The 15730-nt window shown below is 37.1% G+C and overlaps 1 protein-coding gene across 1 annotated transcript in view; it reads left to right on the forward strand.

Annotated features, from left to right (window-relative positions):
• The first annotated feature begins 860 nt into the window (after positions 1-860).
• Positions 861-15730, forward strand: part of MRPL1 (mitochondrial ribosomal protein L1) — a 22324-nt gene continuing 7454 nt past the window's right edge. Inside the window, exons 1-7 of the mRNA XM_072405385.1 lie at positions 861-999; positions 1579-1699; positions 4654-4933; positions 9359-9442; positions 11012-11083; positions 11614-11725; positions 12774-12874. Coding sequence (XP_072261486.1) covers positions 969-999; positions 1579-1699; positions 4654-4933; positions 9359-9442; positions 11012-11083; positions 11614-11725; positions 12774-12874 — 801 coding nt within the window. The 5' untranslated portion in view covers positions 861-968. The remainder of the gene's footprint in view (positions 1000-1578; positions 1700-4653; positions 4934-9358; positions 9443-11011; positions 11084-11613; positions 11726-12773; positions 12875-15730) is intronic.

Below are 15730 nucleotides of genomic sequence, written 5' to 3' on the forward strand. Positions count from 1 at the left end.
GGCGCAAGATCGGATAACGTAGGGTGAAAAAATTTTTTTGTTTGCACGAAAAGGCTCCTTCTGCACGCCTGAGATATTCAGGCATGCGCAAAAGGCACACCTAAGAGCCTCACAGGATGCTTGACGTTGGTACCCTGGGAGGCTTTGCGCTCCTGTTCATCCTCCATCACCTAGGGGGTTGAGAATTAGGGAGAGGTGTTGCACATTTTTTTTTTTTTTTTTTAAAAAAGGGTGTTCCATTAAAAAAAAAACAACAGAATTTTTACTTTACATAAAAGGGTTGTCTACCTTTTTATGTACACTGAAATTTCTGAGTTTAGGTACGCTTTAACTCACAGTGAGGACTTTATACGGTAACCGACACCATGCTGCCTTATATGTTGAGGTAAACATCTGTCCTAAATACAAATTCAACTTAAGAACAAACCTACAGTCCCTATCTTGTATGTAACCCGGGGATATGTTTTATAGTACAATAAACATAGTCTGTCCCTTCTGCAATAAAAGCCCTGCCTTAAACTTTCCATTGCAAAACCTTATTCCTGCTAAAGCCCAAACATCAGATTCATACCAACATGAAATATGTAGATTTTTCTGTACAGAGGACCAGTTCTAAAGCCTGACACCCTGAGACAAATATTTGAAAGCTTTAATGTCTCTTCCATATATGACACAGTAGGGGTCTCTCGGTGATAATTTGCACTGCAGATAATACAATAAAGGTCACACTATTATTACTGTGCCCACACTGTAGCCCCCGGGCTCTGCCAGTCTCGGATACACCAGCCGCTCTCTATGATACCTTCCTGCACATACGCTACACAGTGACGTAACTTCCGCTGTGTTTCCGCACGGCGGCTTGTACAGCGTCACCCCCGAGTGTTTGTGTTCTTGGTCCGGGTTCAGCCTCTTCCTGTCATGATTCTGTCACTCCTCTTCCTCTGTCAGACCCTCTCCTCCTCTAGGTCATGGCTGCCTCCATGTACTGCTTGCGTACAGGTCAGTGAGCATCTCTGGAGCGACATGTTACCCCTTGGCGGCATTACAATGACCTCCCAGCTGCAGCACATACATGTAACATACACCTCCACCATGCTACCCCTATATTATCTTGTTAAGGGATAATCCCTTATTATAATAAGGGAGAGACATGGGGGCTGACATGCAGGACTCTGCTTGTAGTCCCATGGGTCAATGACTTAATTCCCATGGGCCAATGACTGGATTCTTATCATATTAGCTACATGTCTTTTATATATTGTATGATGTGCATTTTATGCATTGCATTCAAATGTGGGTTTTTGTGTGTGTGTATATATATATATATATATATATATATATATAATCTCAGGGGATCACATTTCCTTTCTTTTTCTTTTCCTCCCTGTTGTATCGGTTTACTTTTTTCTCTGCTTATCAAGATGTCTGTCACATCTGAATAGTGCCAATGTAACAATAATTGGAAGAGGCAATATTTTCCCGCTCACACTACATTGGTTGTCATACTAGTATGTAAATAAATGTTATATGGTGCTGCACACAGAAATCCTCATTGCTCTAATATGTTTTATTTTTCAGTCATCAATGGCTGTCAAAGGCATTTTGTGAAGCAGACAAGTTTTGTCATCCTATCATCCCCATGTTCTAACAGAAACTGGCCAGCTGTAAGATTCTATGCAATACCAGCAGGTGTTAAAATGTAAGTATTGGGAATTATTATGTTTGGGTGTTTATTGTACTGGATATTCACCTTAGTCACCTTTAGTGGAACTTGCTTTAAACAATCTTTTCATTTTATATTTCTTGGTGAAAGCCTTTCAACAATATACTTACCTCACCCAGTGAATTCTGCACTTGATTGTCCTGATTTCTAAGGTCCTCCAATTAAAAGCAAAAGAGAGCTGATCTCTGTTCATGGATAAGATCGTGCACTGGTTCATTTACATTTAAAGAACTGAAAAAAATTGCAGAAATAAAGATAAAAAGGGCAGGGGTTTGTAAAAAAATAAATAAAATAAAGTAAGTTAAAGTTCATGAAAAACAGAATGGGGGGGGGGGGGGGGCACTAAAAGCAGGCCTATCATCAAAATTTTTACTTTACATAAAAGGATAGACAAACCTTTTATGCAAAGTAAAAACTACCTTTTTTTTCCTTTAACACCCTTTAAAAAAGGGTGAAGCCCTTCCCCTTCTGTTCCAAAATTGTGAGAGAATTGCTTATTCCTAATGTCTGTGGCTGCATTGCTGGTTTTAATCAGAATGTCATCATTTGTAGCCATCCCTTTGTGCTCTAGAGAGCTGAGACTACAAGTGTGACCACCCAAACCCTATGCAGGAACTTGTGGGACATAGATTTTTCCTATAGGCAGGAAGCTGACTTTGTAGTTTCCCTGCTGCCCTCCAGTGTGTGTGTGTGTGTTTTTAAAGATAAAATGTTACTTATGTACAATTGTGTGCTTGTTGACCTTTATTATTTTTTAATGTAAAGGCTGTGTATTTAGATCCCTTTTAACTTTCCTGGCAATATGAATATTAGGTATTTTTAATATAAAATATACTTTAGTATTTTAAATTTCCTGCCTGGTCTCGCCTCCCAGCTGCATGATCCCACCCCCCAGCCACACAGCAAATGCCCAGCCAGCATCTGCTTCCCCTGGCCTCGCATCCCCAACATTCACACGCTGGGGATGCAGTTGCCGGCCAGCATTGCCAGGGGAAGAAGATACCGGCCATCGCTGGAGGACGCCGCTGGAACATGGTAACAAGATAGGACTTTTAAACTCCCTGGCAATTCCACCCCGAGTGTTGCTCGGTGTTACCTCTTTTGGTATGGATAATTCACCCTGAGCTACAAAAAAAGGAGTTTAATTAACAACTCTACTAAAACACATCTACAAATTTTACCCACGATCACAGTGTGTAATATTATCTTGCAGAGCAGCAATATTTTTATGAATGATTCTGATAATATCCAATAATAATTTTTAGCCAAGTGCTAAATGTATTGACCATAAAACCTTATGTATGTGAGTATGTAAGCACTTTTAGTTGCCTGATTCGCATGACTATAATTATACAATGCAGACTTTAAGAAGAATTAGGTAAAATGTATTGAGACAGCACTGGAGGAACAACTCCTAAACGCAACAGTTATATCTGATGTAATAGCAGGTGGAAAAATTCAGCTAGGGCTCCAATACTTTCCTTTAGTCTGGATCTGTCCCCTGCAATTAGCACTTTTTCCTTTAAAATGTCTCTTGTCTTCAGGGTTGAATAATGCTGAATAACAAAACTTACACCAAACTGTAGTGTAGGTTGTCATGACCCTGCTTTTTTGGGGGGGTCTCTCCATAGGCCCAATAAGTTCACATTGTAAATAGTATATAAATAATAAAAAGTAAATAAAAGCATTAGTGCTGCATTCTTTTTCACTGGGGATCACCTAGCTTGGGGCAGAAATGAAGAGGACTATATGATCATCAAAATGTTTTCTGGCAAAGTTAAGTAAGTAAGAAAAAAAAAAAAAAACGCATAATATACTGTGTATGAGCAGGGGTGTCCACACTTTTTTGGCTTGCAAGCCACTTTTAAAATGACCAAGTTAAAATGATCTACCAACAACAAAAACTTGGACCTAATAACTACTGTGCGCGGTAAAGTTTATTTTGAAAGGTAGGGCTCCGCCATCTACTCGCGTTGCCTTTGCGATCTACCGGTAGATAGCAATCCACCTGTTGGGCACCCCTGGTGTAGGGTATCTTCAAAAGAAGTCAAACAGGGGAATTTGAGGCATGGACAAAATGTGACCGCCACTTCTAAAATTCAAAAACGGTGATAAAAGACATAAATACACCGATGGTGTGTTATTTTTAAAGAATTAATTAGGAGAAAAAATTAAAACAACATGGGCGCAGTCTGTTTATTTTTTTCCTACTTTTTATAGGTTTAAGTACTTTTTACATTTGAGTTGATAATGAAGATTTTTGTCATTTAAAACCTAGTCATTCCTCTCCCTAACCTAAATTTGAACCATGCATCTATTATGTAGATGCACTGCTATCCAGCGTTCAAAAGAGTTCAGGCAAAATGCTGAAAACCTCGGTGAAGACCACCACCACTGCGAGGGAATGTTATTGTATGCAATGCCAAAAAATTTTTTTTGAAGACCTAATATTTGATGTGTCTCTCTTACAGCTAGTGAAATCTCTGTTAAAATAAAAAAAAAAAAACTGGCACTGACTAGCTATTTCCTACTCTTTGGTAAACTAACAATAAAGGTTTAGATCCTTGGAAAAATTCAAGTAATCATCAAGATAGAGGTCAAAATCAGATTAGGGTGATAGGGAGGGTGATTTTTTTTTTCCAGTAATGGTAAAGTTGTTCTCTATCAGCACTACCAATACAGTGTATTTGTAGTGTATATAAAGAAAGTATTCTATTATCCACATAGACAAGGACTTTGATCACTTTCTTTCACTGCCTGTTTAGTACGAAGGATATTTGATTTCGCTTAATAGAATGTATCGCTTAACAGATATGAATGCTGAATGGCTAACGAGTACTTTGGCTTCACATGTTTTATTGTTACATATTTCATATACTTTACATATTTTGCACATATTTCAGTGTTTTCAACTGTTTTCATTTTATCAGACATCCCAAAAACTTGAAGAAAGAAGAAAAACCAAAGGCAAGAATTATAACAATGGAGGAGCTAGAGGAGAAAAGAAAAGACACAAGCCGTAACAAGCCTTTTGGTTTAACGGCCTGGAAACCTGTTGATGATGTTTATGTTGCTCGTTACTATTCCAAGCCAATTATTCAGCCAGAAACAGCGGTAGAAATGCTAAAAACCTTCCAGAGGTTAGATTTTACCAGCCCAGACCAAGAAGTACATCTTCAGCTCAAACTGGACATGAAGCTGGAAAAAAAGGTAAATACTGTGCTTTAAGAAAACTGGCCATAGGCAAAAAAATGAAGCTTCTGAAGTGCTAGTCGCAACAGGTGGTTTAGGTTAAAGGACCAATATACACAGGTAGATGGATGTTGGTGGGTTGAATAATTCAAGGGCTTATGTATATGAAATGAATGTAATATATGCACACACATTTAGTGGCCTTTGTATTTGGTTCATCTACAGCAGGGGTCGGCAAAATTTTATGACCACTATTGGGTGGGCGAGAGCACACTAGGCCGGACCCACCCTAATGGCTCTACCCACCACCAGGGAATGCCCCCCGAAGTGAAATCCCTCTCCTCCGTATGCATTGCGGAGGAGAGGCATTTACCTTCGGGGAGTTTTCCCTATTTACTGCAGCGGCAGAAGTATTAATGCTGGCCGAGGTAAATAGGGGAGCAACTGCAAGACGGCGGCTCCAGAGCCACGGGTTGCCGGCCGGCTTTAGGCCGGAAAGAACTACCGGCTAGGCCATATCTGACCGAAAGGCCGGAGTTTGCCGACCCTTGATCTACAGTACCCATTAGGAATCCCATGTGATCAACAACAGTCCTCAAGTACTATCCTAGTCTCCACCACGTTACCTCTCGCACCAGCCTAAACTGTTGAACCAAGACAAATCCACAGATTCATTTTCTTTAACCAAAATAACCAAACTCTGACACTGCTAGCAGAACCAAGATCAATAAGACTGACCAATGGTCTTCAATGTTTTCTTTTTTTTTTGTCCGCTGTAGCTTTTTGCGCTATTTGGATAGTTTTGCAGCTGTAACTGGGTGGTTTTGTTGCCTTCCATCCACAGACCTTCTTCTGCTTGTCTATTAAATAAATGAAAGCATTTCAGTAATGGGCAATTACAAATGTTTGTGGTGCAATACATTGAAAAATGCCCTGCTTTCTGAGAAGTTAATACTGGCAGTGTTTGGAAGTCAGTAGTCTATTCAACCCACTACCTAAATGCAAGATAAAAAAACACAGCTCAACAAAACAATTTTTTTTTCCACTTGCCAAGGATTTTTTAATATATTTACAGTATTTCAGGTCTGCTAAATGCAGAAATGATACTAGTTTATTTGAATTGGCTCTAGTTCTTCTATCTAGTGATACAGAAATTGGAATTGATGATTTTACCAACAACAAATGTTAACACAGCATATTATTAGCATATCTATACCTAAAGGTTAGGAGTGGAAGTGAATATGAAGGAAGTGATTCATCAAACCAGCAGTTCTCCCAAGAAGAGCTCAATGATTTAATATGTGACTTAAGTCTATCAAAACAAGCATCTCAACTTTAGCATCCAGGCTAAAAGAAAAGAACTGTCTGAGATCGGAAGTTAAAATAAAGCTTTATTGGACAAGAGAGGTGACACTCATATACATTTTTCAGTAAAGATGGAGACTTTGTGTACTGTTGTAACATCCCTGGACTACTAGCCCATATGGGAGTATCAGAATACCGAGCAGAAGACTGGTGGCTTTTCATAGACAGTTCTACTCAAAGTTTGAAATTTGTTTTACTGCATAATGGAAACTGCTATCCATCAATTCCAATTGGTCACTTAACAAATAACCACAACAAATTGGTCACTCAACACAGAAGAATATGAAAATATCAAAATGGTCTTTCAAAAGCTTTGCTATCATGAACACTAGTGGTCCATATGTGTTGATATAAAAACGGTAAACTTCCTACTTGCACAGCAAAGTGGATACACAAAGTACTCATTTGCTTCATCTGCTTGTGGGATAGTAGAGCAAACCAGGATCACTGGAAAAAAGTGACATGGTCTTCAAGGGAAAAGATGAAAAAAGGTTCAGCGACCATCATTAACCAGCCAATGGTTGACAAAGAAAAAAAATATTCTCCCACCACTACACATAAAGTTGGGATTAATAAAGCAATGTGTTAGAGCTCTGAACAAGGATGGTGAATGCTTCAAATACATTTGTAGATTCATCCCTGGATTGAGTACTGAAAAATTAAAAGCAGAAAGCTTTGATGGACCCCAGATTTGGAAACTGATAAATGATTAAAATTTCACAAGTTACATGACTCCTACTGAAGCTTCTGCCTGGCACAGCAAAGTCATTGATTTCAAAAACTTCTTGGGTAACCATAAAGCACAAAATTATGAAGAACTGGTGCAAAACTTGCTCCTAACCGTTAATAATTTGAGTGCTATAATGAGCATAAAGATAGACTATCTACACAGCCATTTGCAAAAATTTCCAGAAAACCTTGGCGTTTTTAGTGAGGAACAAGTGGAGAGGTTCTATCAAGATATAAAGGTGATGGAAGAAAGGTATCAGGGCAGATGGGATAGACACATGATGGCAGACTACTGCTGGAGCCTTCAACATGATTGTCCTGATCATCAACATAAAAGAGAATCATACAGAGTTTTTCAATGACTTCTTTGTGATTGATTTTGTAAATATACTGAATATAGAATCTATTGACATTAAGTATTTCAATTTAAATTAAATATTTCAAATTTCAATTTAATTTTTTTAAGTAGGCATATCTAGTTTAATTTTCATGTTTCATTAGTTTTCTCTGAAGGTATTATTGAGGTCATTATTTCAACTTGAGCAAATATAGCAAAACCAATACCATATTTGGAATCTGTGCATCAAACATTACCTAAAATTACTTTAATCTGTGTGGCAAAATGTTTGTTGATCAGTGTAACATATATACAAGGGCTGTTGTTTTTTTTGTTTTTTACACAGCAATGCCCGCCCAGAGACCTCTGCTCTGCTACTAGGATTTGTCCCTCCCTGTTATGGAACAGTTTAGGATCAAGGCTAGGTTCATTCTGATGAGTAGAATTAGGGGTTAGATATAGGCTTCGCTGTGGGTTAGGTGTGAAGGTTAATGTGAAACCCTCACACCTAACACCTGGAAGCTTTTGCTATAATGCGCAGGTAAAAACGGCATACTTGCACATTTTTGGCAAACTTATCTGTTAAGTTATCCTCCTCTCCCTGTGCTGACAGGGAATTAGTTTTTGCAGACCTATAAAATGTTTTTTTTTTTTTTTTAATTTTTACTACATTATAGAACCCAACATTTACATATTTGTGTTTTGATAATTAGTTAAAAAAAAATTACAATCAATGTGTTTATAAACCAGTACTGGGTATATGTGCATAAATATATACAACAATGGTGTTCAGCCTAAAAGGGGACAAGGGTTACATTTGTATCCGTGATATGGAGTGCCGCACCTAAATTAAGCATCTTTTTAGAATCCCTGATTGAAAATCTGCAAATGACTGCCATACTGATTGTAATGATAACCCCTGTCAGTGACACTGTGCAACAGAAGGTAAAGGTTTCTCAGAAGCAGTGTTCACTTCTGATCTGTGGGAGAACCATCCCCTCATTTGTGTCAGCAACATTAACCCTTCACTTTACTGGTGGCATGGTCTGTTTTAGACAGGAATCCCTGAAGCCTGAGTAGAGATTGAAGAGTTAATTGCTGTAAAATCATGTTAAAGCAGCTGAAGAAGGTGCTTTTTTATCTTTCAGTGTCACTGACCTATTCTTGTCTCTACTGGGAAACTCCTGTCCGGATCTTTTTTATAAGTCACTCACTGATAAATCACACAAAAGTTATGTGCAGCAGACTTAAGCTACGTACACACTTCCAATTATTATCGTTGGAAAACGAACGACGAACGATCCTGCATGATATCTACGAACGATCGTATCGCACCGATCCTGCACATAGAGATAACGACACGATCGTTCGTAGATATTGTACACACAATAGATACGATCGTTTGAGCGATAGAGGAACTATGTGCACGACAGGAAAGTGAACGAACGTTCGTTCATCACGCATGCTCTGAACATGGACGATCAACGAACGACCGTACACCCGAACGATGTTCAACGATCGTCGTCCAATTCGATCCGCCGGTCCGGTTGTTCGTTTCCAACAACTTTCCTCGTTCGTCGGCGTCGTTGGTTACTTTTTTACGAACGATTTTTTGCCCAATCGATCGTTTGTCGTTCGATTGGAACGATAAAAATTGGAAGTGTGTACGCACCTTTACCTTCTGGCATCTCCGTCTAATCTGTGTTTTAAAACTGCATGGCCAATCAGAAAGCTCTGAAAATGCAAGTGATGGTGTCAGCTTTTCCTGATCTGCTGCATTGTGGTAAATATAGATTATACTGAGCTGCAGGAGCAAAAGTCTGCTTCATATAGCATTGCATGACTACTCAATAACAGGAGTAGTGAATATACACAGAAGCTGGGTAATCAGATAGCCTGATCTGCCTCGTATTAATGAACAAGATTCTAGACACTTTTTTTTTTAGTGCATAACTACTTTATTTAATTACTGTATTATGGATAATCTTGACATCTGCTTTTGTTATATTTAGAGAAAAGTGGACCCCTTTGTTGGTTACGTTCACTTTCCATTCCCATTTGTGAAGAAACTAAATAAAGTCTTGGTGTTTACAGAGGTAGGTGTACTGAAACATACAATTGTGCATAAAATAAAAGTATCAACCTTTTTTAGATTTTGTTTAGCTTGGTAATAATGAGAATGCTTACACTTAATTATTTTCATATGTATAAGAGTCATTACTAAACTGCGTCTTTAGGAAAGTTGTGTCTTGTGTCCATGTTTAAGGATTAGAGGATTGTGGTAGAAAAGATGTAACTTTTGACTAAATACAGAAGGTGTTTTCTTGTATGCGTCAACATTTTTTTTAACAGTATTGTATGCTTACCCTTCCTAATACTCATAAAAATTACACGCAATCTCAGCAGCCTTATATTTAATTTAGGTTGATAATTTATGTTGTATAGATATAGAGTAATAGGGGCATGATTTTTCTTACCCCCACTTAGCTTGACACATCTAATTTTGTGTAAAAAAATTTTGAATGGTAAGTGTTCTCAGAATCTCTCTAATTACCCAGTAACTACTTGGAGTAGCTGATATATCAATGCTACTTCTTCATTCTTGTCATGTAAAATAAATACAACAGTGTTTTCATATTTGAACATGGTTAGGAATAGAGATTGTATACTTTTGAGTAGTTGGCTGATTCAACCCACTGCTATCTATCCTGATATAAAAAACTAATTTTAGGAGAACTAAGCACTCCAGTCTCAATATACAAGAAGAGACACATGTAGGGAATGCATTCATACCTTCCAAGTTCTTTCTGTGCTGCCACAATGTAATTTATTCTCAGATGCCTACTTGTTTAGCTGTTACTGTACAGAACAAGCATGCATTTCCGTAAAAGCCCCTATTTGCATGCATGTTACTTACTACACTATGGGGAAGACCAAAAATGTTAACTGTGACTCCTAATACCCTGACAAAAATGCCTCTCACAACCAGTATTCAGATTTTAAACATGATGATGACGTAGAGATTAGAGAGAGGAAATTATACAGCACAGACATCAGATGACAGAAACACCACATATGAGCTCTGTAAAAGTTTGCAAGGTAGGAATAAGGAGCTATTGAAGTGGACTTTCCAACTTGCAGGTTTTCTGGACTAGAGTTAGCAATTAATTTGTTTACCTTGTTCCCTGCTACGGTTTTTTAAAAAGTATGGAGTGTGTTTGTAAATGTGAAGAATTGTTAACCAGATTGTTACACCTCCTACTTATATTATTTGCATTTATAGATCTGTTCCTTGTGCTGTGATATCCCCATCACCATCCTGAGAGGCATGCATCACACAAATGTATGCTTTTTGTGTTGACTCTGCTTTGAAGTCAGTGAACAAAAATTCAAAGATGCGGATTGCTCTCTGTGGGCATGTTTGGGTATGCTGTGGTTTGGTAACTGTAGTAGAGCACAGCTGCTGCATGGGAAGTAATTTTGTTGCTGAATGAATGTTGGCATTAGAAAGGTATGAGGAATGTGGAATCTGATGAAGTAAATTCCTTACATCCTCTCTCTCTGTCAGTAAATTACAGATAAATAAAAGGAAACTCTTTGATGATGCACAAACGCTGGTCAGGAATTGAGTTTTGAATTTAATTTTTTTTTCTTCTCTCTTACAGAAAGCAGAAGAAATTGAGCTTGCAAAAAATCATGGAGCTGCAGTTGTTGGAGGGGCTGAACTTATCCCTGAGGTATTATTTTTAAGTCCAGATTTATTGCTACCATTTGTGCATAGCTGAGATATACTAGCAGGGTCCTACTATAACCATACGATCAGAGTAACAACACCAATTATGAAAAAGCCCACTGTGTCTTTACCAGTTGCCATTTATCCTGTTCATACTTTCACAATCGCCCTTACCATATTACACAAGTAGGACTAACAGATTCAGTTAGTCTCTAACAGTTTCAGTGGTATTTAAAGGAGATTTCGAGGATTGTTGAAACCATTGCTGTGTATTGTGACATGTCAGGATTTTATTCATGCAGACTTTTTAATTTGGTTTTAGGTTCACATTAACATAATTAGCCTGGTTGTATAGGCAATCATAGACAACGATTAGAGATCATAATACATATTCAGCTTTAAAAATATAATTTTAACAAATGTTTTTGTAAGTGTCCTCACAAAAAGTATTTTTGTAAAGAAAAATTCTTAATAAATTGTATTTAGGTTTTTCAGTTTTCTAAACCCAAAACTAAATAGGTGCTGTTTTTGCAGATTCTCAATGATGACGTGCATGTGGACTTCTACATAGCAACTCCTGATATTATTCCAAAACTGAATATTCTTAAAAACAAACTGAGGAAAAAATTTCCTAAGGCCAAAAGAGGTATGGAAATAAAGTCATTGTTCTTTTATGATTTTGGTAAAGAAAGCATAGCTATATGCAGCTTGGCTTCGTGGGGACTGACAGTATGACAGCAGTGTACATGAAAAGCAGAAAATCTGGATGGACAAGTGAGCAGCTTCTGTTTCTTTTTAATGCTAATTATGCCAACACACAGTAGGAGCCAATATGCTAATTTTATATTATTACAGAAACATTTAGAAAATGCAAAAAACACAATATTTAGAAACATTTAATATTCTGAAAGAGCTTTTGTCCCCCATTTTGCTAAATGGTCATATCCTGAGAATAAACTGTTGAGCAAATCGACTTTTACAGAAATGCTCCTGTTCCCAGACTACAAAAATTCTTTTTTTTTTTTTTTTTTTAATCTTTACATGGCCTTAAAAACCAATAAATGAGCTTTAAATCAAGCCATCAATGACCTTTAGAGCAGCTTGTACTAGTAATTCATAATAAAGATCACAAAGAAGACTAGTTTTAAATTTGTTAATATTGTGCCCTTCAGTAAAAACATAAAAGACCATGTTAGATGAGCTGGTGACACGCAGAATTTCAGATAGCAGTTGCTGAAGGAACTACCTGAAGTCGGTTTGTGGAATGGGCATATCCAATCCCTTTAGACGGCTTAATGTCCATCTCTTGTATGCAATCATTTAAATGCAGAGCTTGGAGTATGGATTTGTATTTTCCAGGATTAACTATTGCTATATTGGCATGTAATACAAAGTTAGCTTTGATGTCAACTAAGTATCCCTACTACGTATGAGTATCCAACGGAGTATGCTAGTACAGTCAGTTGTATTGTCTACAAAACAAGGGACCAACAAATTTTTTTTAATAACCCTATATATAGTTCAGCTATCTGGGAGTCCAGTTAAAACCTCAACAGGAGCTATATTAGTGACTAAGATTTGTTTTTTATAGGTCTTATCATTGTTTTCTTAAGTATTTGCAAATTGGGAGCATTCTTCAACGTTTCTTGAAGCTAAGATTACACACTTCTAAGCTACATTGTTCTTTATTGTAGGTTCCGTAGGTAATGACATTGCCAACATGATTAAGGTGTTTGAAAACTGCTATGAATATATGGTAGAACGGGAGTGTCTTATCCGGACTAAAATAGCAACAGTAAGTCCACAGAAATTTTTTTCCTCTCACATTTCACAGTGCATGTTTTCTAAAGAAAGCTGTCTGCATGTGTTAAGACCAGCTGCTTTCAGTGGGATATGTCAGTATGCCTAATATTTGATTAGGAATACATGTAAATAATTTTCAAACTAATACCCTTAGCAACAAAAACAAAGAGAAAAGAAAAAAAAAACAGCATATCATACAATGGCATCTCAAACAAATATCAATTCTGCAAAACAGTTAGAATGTCGGTAGTGTACACAATATTGTTATGTGTTCATTTACATGGTGGAGGCAGAAATTTTTCCCAATATTTCCAATTAGCATAAAATTTGTGGTAAGTAAATCTACTGTATTCTAATGCACGTTCATAATGGTAATATGAATGGATCTTTTGCATTACATCAGATATTTTAGGTGGCCAGACAGGTCAGACATCCTGTTACCATAGATATTAATACAAAAATAGAATTCCAGAAGCTACGTACATTTTTACATTCCCAAAATATAAGTACATAGGTGCCTAACACACCACATTTCCTCCAGCAAAGAGAAGAATATTCTGACATGAACTTAGAAAGCCTATGTGGCGTTCTATGCCAACAGAAGAACATTTTTTGGTAGTTTTCCCAGTGGGAAATACATTTAGAAGCATAGAACTAGAGCAAATTGCAGTTTTCCATTGAGAGCGAAAAAGAACACTGTAAGTCCTGCACCCATATAGAAAAAATTTGCAGTCTCATCCATTTACTTTTATTCTGAAATAAATTGTAGTATAAGGATATACCTCCTTGACAGAGATTAGTATTTTGACTTCTTTTCCAAAAAATTTTGGGCACAGAAACTGTTCTGGTTGAAAGAGAATTATATAAATGAGTAATTTATAACATTCTATATTTGTTCATAAAAAATATATAACACTTTTTGCGCGGAAATACGGACAGAATTAGAATGCTAGGGGGGATTAAAGGATTAGAAATATGTTTTTTAAAATCAACTTTTTAAAAATTTGTCACTGTCTAAAATGTTATAATTTAGGAAAATAAATACATTTACAAATACTGAATATTGGTGGTATTTTACACCCAATATGTAAAATCTTATCACTTCATTATTTGTACCACAGTCAAACAGGTACACTCAAAAGCAAACCCAAGTTATTTTGGCGCTAATAAATAACATTTGAAAAAAAAAACATTTCAAAGAAAAAGTTGTAAAGAAAGCAGTCCTCTAAAAGTTTTCCCTCCCAAGTATACTTTAAATACAGTCTGTAAAATCTTTACAGAAAGCTGATACTAAATTCTAACTTTCTAAAATGAAATACTGATTTGTATTGAGAATTTTTTGGTCTTATTTACAGATTACTTTTCTCACTTTTTGATGTAACAGGTGTATCTATCAACCAATTTGGCAGTATTGTAAAACAAGTTAGCTGTAAAAAGGTCACACAAGAGTGGCGTGAACATATAAACCCAGTTTCCTAGTTTAAGTTTTTAATTGTAAATTGTAGCCTGGTAATGCCTAGAAGACCCTGCTTCTCCTCCAGTATAAATAAATGTATCTCCTGTGGACCACTCCATATTTCCTTTCTAATTTATTGGCTATAATTGTATAACACTAGAAAATGCTTCATCCTCAATTCTTAGTGACATGAATTCAAATTCCCAAAACATTACATTGAGATTTTGGTCCATGTTGACATGATAGCATTACACAGTAATTTAGTTCTGATCTGATGACCCCCCTGATATCCATGTGCCTCAGCAGAAATAGATTTTAGAGGTGGCTACATTTTGTTTAAACTAAATTTCAAACTAGTTTAGTTGAGCCTCTGCAGCTCCATCTTTCTGGTCTAGGCTGGCAGGAGGTAAACCAGACATAGGTCTGAAAGATTGTGTATTCTGAAATGCTTTTGCAGTTGCAAAGAATGGTTATCTGAATTACCATAGCTATTTTGTTATCCTGAACCTCTTTCTCGTCGACCTGGTGTTCCCATCCAAAGGACTGTCACTTTCTTGATATTTTTTTGTTTTTCACACTATTCTGCGTAACTCTTAGGCTTACTTGAGTATATATTTAACAACTATTCTCCTAAGGCAGCAGCTACACAATGGAGTAGAATCCCCCAACCACAGCTGCAAAATACAAGGATGCAGACTAATGTCCACTCCATGTGGTTACAGACTGAAAACACATTAAATTGTCTCGATTCAGATCAATAACATTCATGCCACAGTCAAAATCATTGAAATCACATTTTTACACATTCTGGTGTTTGAGTGGATACTAACTGAAGCTCCTGACCTGTAACTGCATAAATGTCTATGTTGCATTAGTGCCATATTAATGGCTAATTAATTAAATTGGGTATGATTTTGAGTACTTGTGTTTTATAATAATTACTTGTGTATAATATGATTGTCTTTCCAGATGTTTGCATCATGGTATCTTGAGTTTACAATGCTAGTGTTCCTGCTTAACCTGTTCACCATGTTTGTTTAGTATTGCTATTTCTAGCTGTAGTTTTTTTTCAATAAATGTTATAAATGTTTTATTATATATATTATTTGTTATCATGTTGGCCTATATCTGTTGGTTGAGGCATAGTTCTCCCCAGAGGTTTTTAGCCGGTTGCTCTGCCCGGCTGATTTGAATACTCCGCCCAGCTCTCGGCAGCTCTCATCCTCGGATGCACGGATCTCAGTGAGGCTGCTCTGTGCTCTGTGTCCTCCTGTGCAGCCTTCATGTGAAGGAGACCTAGGCAGCCCCGCCCCCATCTCATAGCACGAGCTCAGATTTCTGCCTTTGAAATGTATCCACTGCTAGCTCTGCGTGTGAATTCTGCATCCTCAC

This window comes from Pyxicephalus adspersus, chromosome 3 (assembly GCF_032062135.1).
Source record: "Pyxicephalus adspersus chromosome 3, UCB_Pads_2.0, whole genome shotgun sequence".
Classification (NCBI taxonomy): Eukaryota; Metazoa; Chordata; class Amphibia; order Anura; family Pyxicephalidae; genus Pyxicephalus; species Pyxicephalus adspersus.